At 36.7% G+C, this 19,100-nt stretch overlaps 1 protein-coding gene across 1 annotated transcript in view; it reads left to right on the top strand.

Annotated features, from left to right (window-relative positions):
- The window catches only part of ABCA13 (ATP binding cassette subfamily A member 13), a gene marked incomplete at its 5' end in the record, with an annotated part of 484,952 nt that overhangs the window by 62,730 nt on the left and 403,122 nt on the right, over positions 1-19,100 (top strand). The window contains 3 exon segments of the mRNA XM_079150399.1: positions 331-536; positions 1,275-1,414; positions 18,334-18,448. Of these exon segments, the coding sequence (XP_079006525.1) occupies positions 331-536; positions 1,275-1,414; positions 18,334-18,448 (461 nt within the window).

The following is a 19,100-nucleotide window of genomic DNA, read 5'->3' on the forward strand; positions in this document are numbered from 1 at the left end:
AAAATCAATGAAATAATATCACAGGAAAATGAACACGGAGGGGTCATGTGTACATAGCTCAGCCATCAATGTTTTCTCAGTGTCTGCTCAGCATGGTGACATGAACATACTCTCTTGGCTGAGCAGGGCACATGGCATAAGTGCCTAGATGTTCAGGATCTGGAAGTCTCCCCAAAGAACTTAGCTTACATGAGTTAAGATTCAAACCTAGCACTATGACTTAATAGTCATGATCCTACATGGCATGGTCTTTGATGCACAATGCAAGTGGAACCCTGGATACACAAGACTAGGTAGGTTACATTTCAAAGATTTTATTCTCTTATTAAGGATCATATTTTGCAAGAAGTCATTACCCAGCATGTGGATATGCCAGTTTCGGTACCTGAAGAGTATTTGGGCTGGCAGGAACTGGAGTCGCAGCTGTCAGAAGTGAGCCTTTCCTGTTCTCGGCTCTTCCTGTTGCACGGTGCCGATGCCTCACCTGGGACTGGTGTCTCCTCTGGTGGCTGTGAACGCCAGCTTGTCTCCACCCTGTGAGTATGCATTGGATAGAAAACTTCTCAACCCTTGGACATGAAAATGATTTCAACTGCCTCATATTCAAATGATAGATCAATATTTAGATTCTATTTCTAATGAATGAATAGAAATATGTTTATTTTGAAGCTAACCATGGTACATCAGAAAGCATCTAAAAACTGTAACATATTAAACAGTTCCCTTAAGTTTAACTATTGGTTTAATCTTTCATAAGAAAACTTATTGAATCCAAGGAGTGCATGTGTTTGGGGCTCTTGTTAGTTCTATACTCAGAATTAACACATTAACTACTAATGGAGTCTTGCCTTGGGAGCTGTGCTTCTCCAGAAATTTTGCCTAATTTTTATTTTATGACTCTGAAAATTATATGTGTGATCAATTTCTACTTTTCTTGGCTGCTAGGAAATTCATACTCAAATACATAAAGTAGGGAATGTATTCTTGTTGGACTCAAAGTTCATTTTATTTTATGTTCTTTATTTTCCCTCTTTCTTTTCTCTTGATTTACTCTTTCTTGTATTTTATGTATTCCCATAAATGGTTTCCCCTCACTTTGTAAATCAGGGTGGAGGAACTCATAAACAAATAAATATTAAGGGAACCATTTCAAAGAATCTAATTTCTTTCATATGAGGACTGCCAGGACTTTGCATATGTTTGTGTTTAGATGGATTTATAAGGATTTGTCATCTGGAGCATCATTATCATCTCTGATTTTTTTTTGACTGCAGGATATTTCATATGCTTGAAAAAGTACAACTGTTCCTGGAACAAACATCCTATGGGAAGGCTTTCCTGGGGCTTCTCAGGAAGGCTTGTGAAGTGGCACGATGTGTGAACATGCAAGGAAATTTCCAGAACAGTCTGCAGGGTAAGGCTAGAAATAAGAATGTGAGGTATTTTTCTCAGTGAGGTTAAGATGATATCACAAAAGTCCATCCTATTTCATGAAGGGCAGATTAAAATGGAAGGCTCTCCAAGGACAATTCACCTTTGTGATTACTGTATTCAGGCTTCTCCCTTCCATTATGACAAGACCCCACCCTGGCTGGGTCATCCTCGCACTGTTTCTCTTATGACTCATTTTCCTCTCAGAATTATTTTAGTAGACCAATCATGACCCTCCTCATGAGTATCCTGATGAATTTCCTGTGTAGCCTTTTCATTTGATTTATCACTAAGTCTATTCCTCACACTGGAGAAAATACCTCATGTTGATCATGCTCAGTGTGATACTGAATTCTCAGTCCTTGTCCCTGATGCTGCTCTAATAGTGAGGACGGGTTTTGAGCAAAAGGAAAAAGAAGTTTTATTGTTTTGCTATGGACCTCCTGTCTAAGAGGCTGTGATTCTCATCGTCAAGGGAAACTGTGGACTTTTTAAGAGAGGATACAAAGGCAGAATTCCAGATGAACCCTATCATAATTCCTATCCAAGCAGTAGCCTTGAGAGAGAGCTGTTTAGATCCACTGGTGTGGGTCCTGAAGTCTAGATTCCTTCATTTCTGAGGTCCCTAAGGCAATGAACAGATAATTTGGTCTTGGATGGGAAGAAGGTTAATCTTGCTTCCTCCATGGTTTGGGAATGGGAAAAGGAAAAGAAGAAGGGAAAAAAAAAATCAGCTGCCAGTGTTGATGTAGCAAGATCTGTCTTTAGAGCATGAAGTGAACCTGTTATAAGTGTAGAGAAAACAACAGCAACAAAACCCAAACAACAGCCATAATTCAAAAAACTGAAGTTTTCCTCTATAGTCACACTCAGCACCTTCAACATCTGTGCCTGAATGTGTCAGGTTCTTCCATACCAAGCAATTTTCCAATTCTCTTTGATCTATAATTCAATTTGGTTCCAACATTGCCTACCTGGAGATAGTAACATATCCCACAGGTTAAGTTCTCAGTTGCACATAAGGCTGTCCCAACTTTAGATGCCAACTCCAAGTTTGGCCCTAAATAAGCTCTACATGAGGATTCCTGTGATCCCTTCCTCAAGTTCTATAATTTGCTAGAACAGTTCCCAGAATTCAGAAAAACAGCTTCACACTAGATCACTGCTTATTATAAAGGTCCTAAGTGAAGAAGCATGAGATGGAAGAGGTATATAGGGGAAGGTATGTAGGAGGCAGATCCATGCTTTCTCTGGGTACACAACCCTCCTAGCACCTCCAGGAATGTATGACCTCAAGCTCTTCAAGCCCCTACACTTTGGGCTTTTTTTTTTTTTTTTTTTTTTTTGGAAAGGAAAACTTGTCTTTAATATGAGCCAACCTAAGGAAGCAGCATGTATCAGATTACTGTTTTTTTTCTTTTTAAGGATTAAAGCAGCATCACATAAAAGGCAAATACACTTCCAAATTTCTTTATGAACTTTTTTTTATTATTATTTAAACAAGTGGGATACATGTTGTTTCTCTATTTGTACATGGAGTCAAGGCATACCATTGGTGTAATCATAAATTTACATAGGGCAATGTTGTTTGATTCATTCTGTTATTTTTTTCCCTTCCCCCCCACCCCTCCCACCCCTCTTTTCCCTCTATACAGCCCTTCCTTCCTCCATTCGTACCACTTGTCTCCTTATCCCTAACCCTAAACCTAACCCTAACCCTAACGCTAATCCCTCCTACCTCCCATTATATGTCCTCATCCACTTATCAGCAAGATCATTCGTCCTTTAGTTTCTTGAGATTGGCTTATCTCACTTAGCATGATATCCTCCAATTTCATCCATTTGCCATAGTTTTGTCATTCTTCATGGCAGAGTAATATTCCATTATATATATATGCCACAGTTTCTTTATCCATTCATCAACTGAAGGGCATCTAGGTTGGTTCCACAATCTGGCTATGGTGAATTGAGCAGCTATGAACATTGATGTGGCTGTATCTCTGTAGTATGCTGATTTTAAGTCCTTTGGGGATAGGCCAAGGAGTGGGATAGCTGGGTCAAATGGTGGGTCCATTCCAAGCTTTCTGAGGAATCTCCATACTGCTTTCCAGAGTGGCTGCACTAATTTGCAACGCCACCAGCAATGTATGAGTGTACCTTTTTCCCCACATCCTTGCCAACACCTACTGTTGCTTGTGTTCTTGATAATCACCATTCTAATTGAGGTGAGAAGAAATCCTAGGGTAGTTTTGATTTGCATTTCTCTTATTACTAGAGATGTTGAACATTTTTTCATATATCTGTTGATGGCTTGTAGATCTTCTTCTGTGAAGTGTCTGTTCATTTCCTTAGCCCATTTGTTGATTGGATTATTTGTATTCTTGGTGTAGAGTTTTTTGAGTTCTTTATAGATTCTGGAAATTAGCGCTCTATCTGACGTATGAGTGGCAAAGATATTCTCCCACTCTGTAGGCTCTCTCTTCACATTGCTGATAGTTTCCTTTGCTGAGAGAAAGGTTTTTAGTTTGAATCTATCCCAGTTGTTGATTCTTGCTTTTATTTCTTGTGCTATGGGAGTCCTGTTAAGGAAGTCTGCTCCTAAGCCATCAAGTTGAAGGTTTGGACCTACTTTTTCTTCTATAAGATGCAGGGTCTCTTTTCTGATTCCGAGGTCCTTGATCCATTTTGAGTTGAGTTTTGTGCAGGGTGAGAGATAGGGGTTTAATTTCATTCTGTTGCATATGGATTTCCAGTTTTCCCAGCACCATTTGTTGAAGAGGCTATCTTTTCTCCATTGCATATTTTTGGCCCCTTTGTCTAGTATGAGAAAATTGTATTGATTTGGGTTTGTGTCCATGTCCTCTATTTTGTACCATTGATTTACCTGTCTATTTTGGTACCAATACCATGCCGTTTTTGTTTCTATTGCTTTGTAATAGAGCTGAAGATCTGGTATTGCGATACCCCTGCTTCGCTCTTTCTACTGAGGATTGCTTTAGGTATTCTGGGTTTCTTATTCTTCCAGATGAATTTCATAATTGCTTGCTCTATTTCTGTAAGGTACATCATTGGGATTTTAATTGGAATTGCATTGAATCTGTATAACACTTTTGGTAGTATGGCAATTTTGACAATATTAATTCTGCCTATCCAAGAACATGGGAGATCTTTCCATCTTCTAAGGTTTTTTAAAATTTCTTTCTTTAGTGTTCTGCAGTTCTCATTGTAGAGGTCTTTCACCTCTTTTGTGAGATTGATTCCCAAGTATTTTATTTATTCGATGCTATTGTGAATGGGGTAGTTTTCCTAATTTCTCTTTCTGAAGATTCATCACTTACGTATAAAAATGCATTGGATTTATGAGCATTGATCTTGTAACCTGCTACTGTACTGAATTCACTTATGAGTTCTAAGAGTTTTCTGGTGGAATTTCCAGGTTCCTCTAAATATATAATCATGTCATCAGCAAACAGGGATAGTTTGAGTTCTTCTTTTCCAATTCATATCCCTTTAATTTCTTTGGTTTGTCTAATTGCTCTGGCTAGAGTCTCAAGGACGATGTTGAATAGAAGTGGTGAAAGAGGGCATCCCTGCCTTGTTCCAGTTTTTAGGGGGAATATTGGCCATGGGCTTAGCATAGATGGCCCTTACAATGTTAATGAATGTTCCCACTACCCCAATTTTTTCTAGTGTTTTGAGCATGAAGGGATGCTGTATTTTATCGAATGCTTTTTCTGTATCTATTGAAATAATCATGTGATTCTTAACTTTTAGTCTGTTGATATGGTGAATGACATTTATTGATTTTCGGATGTTGAACCAACCTTGCATCCCTGAGATAAAACTCACTTGATCGTGGTGCACTATCTTTTTAATATATTTTTGTATGCAATTTGCTAAAATTTTGTTGAAAATTTTCGCGTCGATATTCATTAAGGATATTGGTCTGAAATTTTCTTTCCTCAATGTGTCTCTGTCTGGTGTAGGTATCAGGGTGATATTGGCTTCACAGAATGAGTTTGAGAGGGTTCCCTCCTCTTCTATATCATGGAATACTTTGAGGAGTATTGGAATGAGCTCTTCTTTAAAGGTTTTGTAGAACTCGGCTGAGAACCCATCTGGTCCCGGACTTTTCTTTGTTGGTAGGCTTTTGATGACCTCTTCTATTTCATTGCTTGAAATTGATTTATTTAAGTTGTGCATGTCCTCCTCATTCAGTTTAGGTAATTCATATGTCTCTAGAAACTTGTTGATGTCTTCGAGGTTTTCTGTTTTGTTGGAGTATAGATTTTCAAAATAGCTTCTAATTATGTTTTGTATTTCACTTGTGTCTGTTGTGATATTTCCTTGTTCATTCCGAATTTTAGTAATTTGAGTTTTCTCCCTCTTTCTCTTTGTTAGTGTGGCTAAGGGTTTATGAATTTTGTTTATTTTTTCAAAGAACCAACTATTTATTTTGTTAATTTTTCCTACTGTTTCTTTTGTTTCAATTTTGTTGATTTTGGCTCTGATTTTAACCATTTCCTGTCTTCTACTACTTTTGGTGTTGGTCTGCTCTTCTTTTTCTACGGCCTTGAGCTGTAGTGTTAAGTCGTTTATTTGTTGATTTCTACTTCTTTTGTTGAATGCGCCCCATGAAATAAATCTTCCTCTAAATACTGCTTTCATAGTGTCCCAGAGATTTTGATATGATGTGTCTTTGTTCTCATTTACTTCTAAGAATTTTTTAATTTCCCTCCTGATGTCTTCTGTTATCCATTCGTCATATAATAGTGTATTATTTAATCTCCAGGTATTGGAGAAGTTTCTGTTTTTTATTCTGTGTTTTATTTCTAATTTCCATCCATTATGACCTGATAGAGTACAAGGTAGTATCTCTATTTTCTTGTATTTGCTAACAGCAGCTTTGTGGCATAAAACATGGTTTATTTTAGAGAAGGATCCATGTGCTGCTGAGAAGAAAGTGTATTCGTTCTTTGTTGGATGGTATATTCTATATAAGTCGGTTAAGTCTAAATTATTGATTGTGTTATTGAGATCTATGGTTTCTTTATTTAATTTTTGTTTGGAAGATCTATCCAGCAGTGAGAGAGGTGTGTTAAAATCGCCTAGTATTATTGTGGTGTGGTCTATTTGATTTCTGGAATTGAGAAGGATTTGTTTGACGTACATGGATGAGCCAATGTTCGGGGCATAGATATTTATGATTGCTATGTCTTGCTGATTTACGCTTCCCTTAAGCAGTATGTAATGTCCTTCTTTATCCCTTCTGACTAGTTTTGGCTTGAAGTCCACATTATCTGAAATGTGGATGGATACTCCAGCTTTTTTGCTGTGTCAATGTGCATGGTATGTTTTTCCCCATCCTTTCACCTTTAGTCTATGGGTATCTCTTTCTATGTGATGAGTCTCTTGCAGGCAGCATATTGTTGGATTTTTCTTTTTAATCCAATCTGCCAGTCTATGTCTTTTGATTAATGAGTTCAGGCCATTAACATTCACGGTTATTATTGTGATATGATTTGTATTCCTAGTCATTGGACTCATTTTTGTTTTTTGACATGATTTGGTTTCTCCTTTATTTGGCTATTCCTTTAGGCTAGTTCCTTCTGTTGCTGATTTGCATCGTTGTTTTTCATCTCTTCCTCATGGAATATTTGGCTGAGAATGTTCTGTAATGCTGGCTTTCTTTTTGTAAATTCCTTTAGCTTTTGTTTATCATGGAAGGATCTTATTTCATCCTCAAATCTGAAAGTAAGTTTTGCTGGTATAAGATTCTTGGTTGGCATCCATTTTCTTTCAGGGCTTGGTAAATCTTGTTCCCAGCCCTACTAGCTTTTAGGGTCTGGATTGAAAAATCTGCTGATATTCTTATTGGTTTCCCCCTGAATCAATTTGATTCTTTTCTCTGGTGTCCTTTAAAATTCTGTCTTTATTTTGTATGTTAGGTATTTTCATTATAATGTGCCTTGTTGTGGGTCTGTTGTGATTTTGTGTATTTGGAGTCCTATAAGCCTCTTGTACTTGGATTTCCATTTCATTCTTCAGATTTGGGAAATTTTCTGATATTATTTCATTGAATAGATTGTTCATTCCTTTGGTTTATTTCTCTAAGCCCTCCTCAATCCCAATAATTCTTAAATTTGGCCTTTTCATGATATCCCATAATTCTTATAGATTCTGTTCATGATTTCTTACCATCTTTTCTGTTTGGTCAACCTTGTTTTCAAGATTAAATATGTTTTCTTCAACATCTGAGGTTCTGTCTTCCAGGTGATCTATCCTATTGGTTATGCTTTCTATGGAGTTTTTAACTTGGTTTATTGTTTCCTTCATTTCAAGGATTTCTTTTTTTTTTTTTTTCAGTATCTCTAACTCTTTATTGAAATGCTCTTTTGCTTCCCGTATTTGCTCTTTTAACTGTTGATTAGTGCGTTCATTTAATGCCTGCATTTGTTCTTTCATCTTCTTGTTTGCTTCCCTGATTGTTTTAATTATGTACATTCTGAACTCCCTTTCGGACATTTCTTCTGCTGTGCTGTCATTGGGTTTTATCGATATAGTATCTAGGTTTGTTTCGGACATTTTCTTCCCTTGTTTTCTCATATTGGTCAGACGTTAGTGGGACTCTGTAATATTGTAGATTTCCTCTACTGGCTTATAGTGTCCCTGTAGATTTCCAGTGTATCACCTCCCAGCCTTCAGTAGCCTGAAGTCTTGGATTAACTTGATTATGCAGTGCTTCCGAAGTAGGTTGCCCCTAGCCCACTACTGGTTCCAGGGAGAGAGACCTGGAGAGGTCTCTTGCTGCCCAGCCCTGGTCCCAGAGGCTGCTTGCAGGTCAGAGGTCTCCACTGGCTTGGGGACTTGTAGCTGGCTCTGTGTAGACAGGCTGTCACTGGGCGGTCTGCCCCGAGAAGCTAGCCTAGAAAGGCGCTTCCTGCCGGAGTGGACTGGGCTGCTTGGGGAAGTCCCTGGCGCCCTGTGCTGGTCTCTGAAGCATCCTGCGGGCGGGCCAGAGCTGGCCGCACTGCTTCTGTGCAGAAAGGCTCTCACTGGGGGGCTTTCTCCGTGAGGCTGGAGAATCTGGCCCTGTGGGAGGAGCCCACCGCCAGAGTGCTCAGAGCTGTCTGGGGGAGACTCTCTCTGCTCTGTCCTACTCTAATAAGCCGCTCGAATCCGGGCCTGCCGCCCAGCTGAGCTTCACTGGGTGGGGGAGACTCACCCCGTGGTTCTATTTTAGTCCGAGTCTCTCAATGCCTCCCCTTCTTGAATCCTGGGTTCTGGAGTGACTGGAGATGTAGTCACCCTCTAGTCCGCCATCTTGGATTGCCTTGTGGAAAAAGCCTGCAGCTGGAGGGGGGCAAGGCTGCCTGGAGAGGTCTCTGGCTGCCCAGCCCTGGTCCCAGAAGCTGCTTGCGGGTCAGAGGTCTCTGCTGGCTTGGGGACTTGTGGCTGGCTCTTCGTCGAAAGGCTTTCACTGGGCGGTCTGCCCTGAGAAGCTAGCTTAGAGAGGCGCTTCCCGCCGGAGGGGGCTGGGCTGCTTGGGGAAGTCCCTGGCACCCTGTGCTCGAAGATTGTCATTTTAACTGGAGTGAGATTAAATCTCAGTATAATTTTGATTTGCATTTCCCTGATTGCTAGGGATTTTGAAAATTTTTTCTTATGTTTGTTGGACATTTACATTTCCTCTTTTGAAAATATCTGTTTAGTTCAATTGTCCATTTATTGATTATTTTTAATGTTAATTTTTGAGTTATATATGTGTATATATTATGGTTATTATTCTCCCTTTGGCAGAGTAATTGGCAGATTTTCTTTCATTCTGTAGGCCCTCTCTTTAAACTCTTAATTGTTTCCTTTTGCTGTGCAGAAGCTTTTTAATTTTAGTTTTTGAAACTCTAGCCAGAGCAATCAGTCAAGAGAAGGAAATTAAAGGGATACAAATAGGAAAAGAAGAAGTCAAATTATCTCTGCTGATGATATGATTCTATACTTAGAAGACCCAAAATACTCCACTAAAAGACTTCTAGAGCTGATAAATTCAGCAAACTAGCAGGATACAAAATCAACATACAAAAATCAATAGATTTTCTATACTCCAATAATGAATTTGCTGATAAAAATGTCAGGAAAACAATTTCATTTATGATAGCCTCAAAAAAAAAACCCTCTAGGAATAAATCTAATAAAGAAGATGAAAGATCTCTAAAATGAAAACAACATAACACTGAAGGAAGAAATTGAAGACAAAAGGGAAAGACCTTCCATGTTCATGGATAGGCAGAATTTATATTGTTAAACTGGTCATATTAACAAAAGTACTATATAGATTCAATGCAATCCCCATTGAAGTGCCAATGACATTTTTCACAGAACAAGAAAAAATGAGTCCTAAAATTCACATGGAAGAATGAAAAACCCAGAATACCCAAATCAATACTGAGCAATAAGAGTTATGCTGGTGGCATCACAGTACCTGATCTCAATTATACTTCAGAGATATAGTAAAAAACAGAAAAAAACCAAAAAACCAAAAACCAACCAACCAATCAAACAAAACTCCCCCACACCAAAAACAAACCAAAAAACCCAGAAGGTATTGGCATAACAACAGATATGAAGATCAATGGAATGAACAGAAGACACAGTGAAAAATTCAATGAATATAGACTTCCTACCCTTGACAAAGGTGTCAAAAACATACATTAGAAGACAAATAGCATTTTTAAGAAATGATGCTGGGAAAGCTGAATATTCATATATAGAAGAATGAAACTAGATCCCTCTCTCTCATTTTGCACAAAAGTCAACTCGAAGTGGATCAAAGACATAGGAATTAGACTAGAAACACTGCAACTACTAGAAGCAAATAGAGGCTCAACACTCCAACATATTGGTTCAGGCACAAGATTTCCTTAATAAGATCTCCAGCTATCTTAATCACATTTAAAAAGATGTTTATCTCTTGGAGGATCTTGGAGCTCTGTGCCAAGGAAACAAGAGCAGGGACCAAATATGTGTATTTCTTATTGTGTCATAGCTCCCTTCTTCTTGCCAGCTTCAAAGAGTCAAAACTCCCCTAAAATATCACTTTTATAAGCTCAACTGCATGATTCACAGGGTTTGTCTTACTCTAATGACCTTTGTTTTTTGAACCCAAGTCCAAACCCAAATGAAATGTGCACTTTTGACTCTCTGTCTTTCTGCTCTAGGGCTGGTTGTCTGTTTCCACATCTCCCACTTTCCTGGTGTGTCCTGACACTGCTTCATCTCGGTGGGGTTGTCAGCTTCTCCTTGGAATGCCTGCATCGTGGATGGGGAGGGCTTGGGACTAGCAATGGGTATTTCTTCTTCCTTCTCTGTGGTATGGCAACCTGGTGTTCTTTCCTTCCTTCCTCTTCAAATTGCTGCTTTTAGAGGCTGCTGGACTGTCCCTCTGGGACTCTGTCAAATCTACATGCCATAGGATGGGTCCTTGCATTTGTCACTGGAGGAAGCTCAGTACTTCCCTTTGCAGTGCTAGGTTGTTGATCACATATCCTGTGTTGGGGGACTATCCTACATACTCACTTTCTCTCTTACTCTTGTCTTCCTTTCTTATCACTTATTTGTGCCTGTTGTCACTTATTCTTGATGCTCTCCAGCTTATTCTTTGTTTTATTTCTTGAGCTTAAAGCTCTTTTTCAGTCTGTGCCTGCACCAATATGATGGAGTGTTGCCCCTGTTTTCCTCTAGCTGTTGCAAGGATTGTGGTCTAATCACTGAGTCTTTGATCTACTTTGGTTTGACTTTTGTGCAGGGTGAGAGAATAGGGATCTAGTCTCCTTCCACATAGGGATATCCAATTTCCCCAGCATCATTTGTTAAAAAGCTATCTTTTCTCCAACTTATAGACTATGCATTTTAAGAAGATGCCCAGATAACTTACAAGCACATGAAAATTTGAGAAGAACTGAATAACAACAGAATAACATGAATAACAACAGAACAATCCTGATGTTATGTGTTCCTCTTTAGTGTATTCATTCCTTTTTTCTTGTTTCTCCTTTAAAAGGAAAACAAAACAAACTATAGTACATACTAACAATGTGGTATAATACAGATGAATTAAGTGTTCTAATGAATATGTTCTACTGTAGTTACCTAAATTTGTGGAGTGTGGTTTTATCATGTAGCTAACCCATGCTCTGAGTTTGGTATTTTGGCATGGATTTTGAAAGCAGATGGACTTGAGATCAAACATTGACTTTGACAGATTTTATTTGAGTAGGTCCTCATTCATCATTTTTATCCTTGGTAAAATAAAAATTACACAACTAACTTTACTTGAGTTTTACAAAGGTTAAATATGATAGTGTATGTGAAATGCCCAGCACAGTATTGTAGTCATGTATGATGGGCAGTAGCTCCCTTTCCTTCCCCAGTGCAATAAGTGTCAAAATTATGATGAATCACAATTGGCAGGGATTTTTCTATGAGGACTTTCTTTTCTCTTTTTGTTTAAAAAATTCTTGGATACTGCCTTTTTTCTTTCTGTAGCACTAACCCTTTTCTTATCAGGTCTTACATACCTCTGTGCAAATTTTCTAAATTGTTTCCATCTTTTTTTTCCCCCATAAACACTTGCAAATTTTAGACACATAGACTTTCAATTTTCATGGAAAGTCACTGAAGTATAATGGGTGCATGTTTTACACAAATTTACTTGTGAAAAAAAGACTACAGAGGTTAAATTATTTGCCTCAAATTAGAAGGATTTATGTCTTAAAGAGTTTTATTGAAATATAGTAGACATTCAATAAAACACATATTTAAAGTGTTTAATTTGTAAGTGTTGAAATATGAATATATCAATGAAACTCATCATTACCCCCAAACTACCTCCTGTTCTTTATAGTCCCTCATCTGTCCATTTCAGCCCCTCCTCTGTCCCCAGGCAACCACTGTTTCTGCTTTGTCACTATAATTGAGTTTTAATTTTCTAGAAAATTTTGCAAAGGGAATTATGCAATATGTACTTTTTCTGTTCTGTTTCACATAGCATAATTGAAGAGCATTAATGACTTGAGATTCAACTCAAATCATTCTTTTTCATCACTGATTACTACTCAGTTGAGTAGTAACTGTTTGTCCATGCAAGCAATTCATAATTGGATTATTTAGCATTTCTGGCTATTTCAGAAAAGTTGCTTTGAATATTTGTGTGTGTTTGGCTGAAAATATGATATATTGTCTTTAGCAATAAAATAACTGAATTACATGGAAGGTGTATGTTTAACTTAAAGAAAATCAACACAATTTTTTAAAAGTTGTTTTATAATTTTACATTCCCATCAGTAGTATATGAGGGTTCTCATACTCCATATCCTAACACTTGATATGGGCAGTCTTTTTAATTTTAGTCATTTTATTAGATGTGTAGTGTTATCTTATGGATTTAATTTACACTTATGAGCAATGATTTTGAACATTAACTTTGATGTGTGTATGTGCCATCTACATATCTTTATTTATGAATTGTGTGTTCCAATCTTCTCCCTACTTTTAAATTCGAGTTGTTTCTATATTTATTGAGTTTGAAAGTTCCTCATATTCAAGATATAAACCTTTTATCAGACATATGTTTAGTGAATATTCCCCTATTCTTTGCATTATGTTTTCATTTTTCTTAGCAACGTCATCCAGTAACAAAGTTTTCATTTTGATCTAGTTCTTTTACTTTTTTTCTTTATTTCTTAGTGGGGAGCAGGGGTCAAAAATTTAGTGTTGTAACTAGGAAATCTTTATTAACTCTCTTGTCACAAAGAATTTTGCTTTCATTTTCTTCTAGAGATGTAACAGCTTTATGCTTTGAACCTAGGTATAGGGCACATTTTGAGTTATTTTTGTATATTATGCAGGCATATATTGAAGTTTATTAATATTTGGCATATGGGTATTCCATTGCTCCATAAAAATTATTGTAAAGGCTCTCCCTTCTACACTGAATTGCCTTTGTTCTTTGGGCAAAGAAGTGTTGTGCAAATATATGAGTCTTTCTCTGGACACTGTTTTATTTCCGTGATCTACTTGTGTTTCCATCAATATTTTACTTCTTTGATTAGCATATCTTTATAATAAGTCTTCAAATCAGTTAAGGTTAGCTCTTTAATTTTGTTCTTTAAAAAAATGTTATTAGCTATTCCAGGTCGTTTGCTGTCCCATGTGAATTTTACAATCTGCTTTTCAATTTCTCAATATTTTGCTGGAATTTTAAACAGGATTGAACCAAATCTATAGATCACTTTAGGGATAATTGACTTTTTAACAGTTTTGCATCTTCTGAACCATGAACATAGTATGTATCATCACTTACTATGATTTTTTTTTTTTAGTCAACTTCTTGTAGTTTTCATTGTAAAAGTCGATTTCATGTTTATGTCAGGCTTATCTCTAAGAATTTTGTATTTTTGATGCTATTGTTAATTATTGTTGATTATACGGTTTAAAAATGTCAGTCTTCAGTGGTTTGTTGATTATATATGGACATATGTTGATTTTTGTATATTGATCTTATATCCTAAAAACTTGTTCAATGTACCTTTTTGTTATCTTTTTATAGATTTCATCAGATTTTCTATAGCTTATACCACCTGTGAATAAAGACAACTTTTTCTATTGTATCTCTTATTTTTTTTATCAACAAGTAAGATATTTTGGGTTGGTGTGGTGGCTCACCTGTAATCCCAGTAGCTCAGGGGGCTGAGACAGGAGGATCAAGAGTTCAAAGCCAGCCCTAGCAAAAGTGAGGCATTAAGCAACTCAATGAGACCCTCTCTCTAAATAAAATACATAATAGGGCTGGGGATGTTGCTTAGTGGTCCAGTGGCCCTGAGTTCAATTCCCAGTAACCCTCCAATATAATTAAATAAATAAATGAAATATTTTATGTTGCAATTTCAGTGCAATGCTGAATCAAAATGGTGAGAGAGAACAGCTTTCTTAGGTAGACAAGGAGCCTTGTACCATTGAGTGTAATGATAGTTATTGGCTTTTCATTGGATACCCTTTTATTAGGTTTGGATGCTTTCTTTTATTCCTAGTTTTCTAAGAGTTTTTTTTTTCTTTGTTTATTTGTTTAAATCAGGAATGGAAATGGGTTTTGTCAAATGTTTTTCTATGTCTATTGAAGTATTATACAGTTTTTCTTGTACATTTTATTCATATGACAAGTTGAATGAAATTTGCTAAAATTTTAACATTTTTAATATGTTTTTAGTAGAGATATTGATCTGGAGTTTTCTATTGGTCTTTGTCTTAATTTGATACCGGGTGGTCCTGGCCTCATACAATGAGTTGAGATGGATGTAGTCTTTAAAATTTCTAGAAGAATTTGTGTATTTCTCTCTTAAATGCTTGGTATAATTCACTAGTGAAGCTATCTTGTTCTGTCATTTTCTTTGTGGGTAAACATGTAATTACAAATTAAACTTCTTTGATATCATGCTATGTAGAGTATTTCTGTCTTATTAAGTGAGCTTTGATAGTTTGTGTCTGTTATAGTTTGGATCTTGAATGTCTCTGAAGATCCATGGATCAAAGACTTGGTCCTGAACTCATGGTACTACTGGGAGATAGTGGAACATTTAAGAAGTGGGACTTAGTGGAAGTAAGTTATTGGCATGACCTTCAAGACAAAATAGGACTCTAGGCCCTTCCTTTCTTCCTCTTTGCCTCCCAGATGCCATTGAACTGAGCAGTTTTCTCTGCCATGCAGTTCACACCATGATGTGCTGCCTAGCCATAGGCCCAAAAGCAATGGCACCAACTGACTATGAACTGAAACCTCAGAAATCATGAGCAAAAACAAACCTTTTTCCTTATAAGTTATTTATCTTATGTATTTTGTCACAGTGAGAGAAAGTTGACTAACAGTATCTTTAAAGGATTTTGCTTCCTATAACAGTCCAATGTAGTGTTATAAGTTAAAAGAATTAGTCATTATTTTCCTAAAATCTATAGGATATTTTGTAATATCACCTTTCTAATGCTTGATATCAATAAGTTGTATCTTATTTTTCTTGATCACTTTGCCCTAGAAAGTCATCAATGCTGTTGATCTTTTCAAAGATTTCCTTTGATTTTATTGTTTTTTCTCTACATATTCTCTTTCCCCAAATACACTCTGATCTTTATTATTTTCTTTCTTTCACTTACTTTGAATTTCACTGACTCTTCATTTCTAGGTTTTGTTTTTTTTTTTTTTTTTGGTACCAAGGATTGAACCCAGGGCCACTCAACCCCTGAGCCACATCCCCAACCCTTTTTATTTTTAATTTTGTTACAGGGTCTTGCTAAGTTGCTTAGGGTCTTGCTAAGTTGCTTAGGGCCTTTCTAAGTTGCTGAAGCTGGTTTTGAACTTGTGATCCCCCTGCCTGAGCCTCCAGAGTTGCTGGGATTACTGGCATGTGATACTATGCCTGGCTCTAGGTTCTTAACATGGGATCTGGTGTCATCAAGTTAAGACCACTTTCTTTCCTAATGTACTTTGTCATTGGTATCGCTTCCTCCCTAAGTACTTCTTTTAGTAGCATCCCACAAGTCCTGGAATGTTCTGCTTTCATTTTCATTCAGTTCAAAATACTTTCTAATTCATCTCTTGATTTTTTCTTTGATCCAAGAGTTGTTTAGAATTATATTCTTTTTTTCTTGATTTTCTTTATTGCCAAGTAGTTTTCTTTGTGTGGCTGGAACCAGTTTGTTTATCCATTCACCAAATGATTGTCATTTCCCCCCCAATTTTTGGTAATCCTTAAGAGAGTTACTCTGAATATCCACATACAGATTATCATGTACAGGCATATCTCCATGTCTTTTGAGCAAATACCTGAGAGATTGATAGGTTGCACAAGTAGTTTATATATAACTTTGTAAGAAACTGCCAACATGGTTTTCAAAGTGGTTATAGCATTTTGCTTTCCACCAGCAGTGTAGGATACTTCCTTGTATCCAAACCGGCATTAGAGGAGACAGTGGGGTCTCATTGTGGTTTAATAAAAATTTTCTGAAAAATAATATTGATCACTTTTTAATTTACTTATTTGTCCAGTATATTTTTTTATTTTTATTTTTTATAATTTATTTATTTATTTTTATTTTTACAGACTGCATTTTGATTCATTGTACACAAATGGGGTAAACTTTTCATTTCTATGATTGTGCACAATGTAGATTTATACCATTTGTGTAATCATACATGTACATAGGGTAATGAAGTCTGTCTCATTCCACCATCTTTCATACCCCTGACCCCTCCTCCCTCTCATTTTCCTCTAGAATCATGTTATTTAGTTTTAAAATGTTTGGAATTTTCCAGATGTACTTCCGTTACTGATTTCTAATTTAATTCCCTTTTGGTCAGTGAGCATTCTTTGTATGACCTTTCATCTTGTTGAATTTATTGAGGCTTGTTTTACAGCTTAGAATATAATCTATTTTGGTAAACGCTCCAGGTGCACTTGAGAAGAATATGTATTATGTCATTGCTGTGCAGAATGTTCTATATACATAAGGTAGATCAAATGGTTTGATACTGTACAAATTTTCTGTATACTTACTACGATTTTATCTTGAGGTGTACTGAAATCTCTGAGTATAATGTGTGTTAGTCTATTTCCCCTTGTATTTCTATTAGTCTTTGTTTCCACTTTGAAATTCTGTCGTAATGTGCATATGTGTTTAGCATTGTTCTGTCCTCTTGAATAGTGGATGTCTTTATCATCATGAAATTATATTATCTGATCTACTTTGATAACTTTTTGATTAGTGTTGCAGTGGTGTATCTTTTCCATCCTTTTCATTTATGACTTCATGTTTCAAGCACATTTCTTATATACAGCATGCAGGTAGGTCTTATTTTATCGAACTGACAAGTTTTGCTTTTTCACTAAGCTGAGGAAATTATATAGCACACATTAAATATCATTAATCATTTAATGTGATTAATATTCTTTACTCTTTCCACCATCTCTGTCAGTTTAATTAACTTTTTCTCTAGGTATGGGTCATATTTCCCTTCTTCTTTGCATGCCTGGTAATTATTGTTTGGATGCCAAAATTATAAGTTTTAACCTTATTTGAATAAATAATTTTGAAACAAATACTTGAAACAGGTTAGTCCTTTAGGGTTTTTCTATTTTTCCCAGTGCTGGGGATTGAATTAAGTACATGTGAGGCAAGAGCTCTACTGCAGAAATACACCCTGAGCCTAGTGTTTTGCTTTTAAAATTTCTTAGGACTGGCAATGTACTCCAGTCTGGTTGGAAATATTATCCACTACTGATGCAAAACCCTTTATGTATACTCTGTTCGAAATGACTAATGAATTGTAAATTGTTCCAGTTGGCTAATGGAAATAGAGTACATTGCTTGTCTTGTGTGATGACTAAAGACTGCTATCTTTAATCCTTTTGGGATTAAACTACCTTATCTCCAGTAGTTCCCTCACATGCATGGGTTAATTTGTTCTGGATACCCGAGGTAAGCACGTGGTGACATTCTTGCTTTGTGCAGCCCTCTCTTGTTGTTTGTGTTGTGTACTTTATCTGTCTTCAGCCTCTAAGCTTCATCTTCTCACTGGAGTCCAGCTCACTTCTCCCTTCTTATTCCAGAATTTGAACTCTGTCCTAAGTCAACCAGCTAGGATAACAGTAGGTTTCACCTTGTTTGTTTTCTTTCATGAATCAGCATTCTGCATTGCCAGTGGCTAGTGATACTTCACCTTGAATGAAAAGCTGATATCAAATCACAAATTTCCAATCCTTTTTTTTTTTCATTTTCAGTCATATTAGGTGAACTACTGCAACATTTCACTTGTCTAGATTTGTCTATTATATGAAATTTAATATCAATTTTTTTTAGCTTTCTCTAAGAATTCTCTCTGTTTTGCAGAAAACATGAATTGGAAAATCATCGGTGATAATTATTTTTCATTTTTGAATGACTTATTGGCTTCTCCAAAAACTTCCATATCCAGGTAAGTTTTTAGAATTCAATTTCCAGGTCATAATTTATCATCTGAAGTTAAGCAAGACCTAATGATAGAACATGCCTTCTTTAATGTTTATGAACTTGATTTAGCTATTGACACAGTATTTCATATTAGGTGTTCAAAAAACATTTATTTATAGAACATATGACTCAAGTTTCCAGGGTGTTTTAGTCAGCTTTTTTGCTGCTGTGACCAAAAGAACTTACAGAACAATTTTAGAGGAGGAAAAATCTACTTGGCACTCATGGTTTCAGAGGTCTCAGACCATAGATGTCTTGCTCAATTCCTCAGGGCCTGATTTAAGGCAGGACATCATGGTGGAAGAGTGTGGTGGTGGAAAGTGACTCAGGACACAAGGAAGAGGGAGAGGGAGAGGGAGAGGGATGGGGAGAGGGAGAGAGAGGACTCCCTTCACCACAAATAAAATATAAACCCCAAAGGCATGCCCTCAGTGACCACCTCCTCTGTCCACACTCTACCTGCCTACAGTTACCACCTGGTTAATCCCTATTGGGGAATTAATGTACAGATTAGGTTAAGACTCTCGAAACCCAACCATGGCACCTTTGAACTTTCTTGCATTGTCTCACAAGTGAACTACTGGGAGACACCTCATATCTAAATTGTAACACGTGGA

This window comes from Sciurus vulgaris, assembly GCF_902686455.1.
Source record: "Sciurus vulgaris genome assembly, chromosome: 8".
Classification (NCBI taxonomy): Eukaryota; Metazoa; Chordata; class Mammalia; order Rodentia; family Sciuridae; genus Sciurus; species Sciurus vulgaris.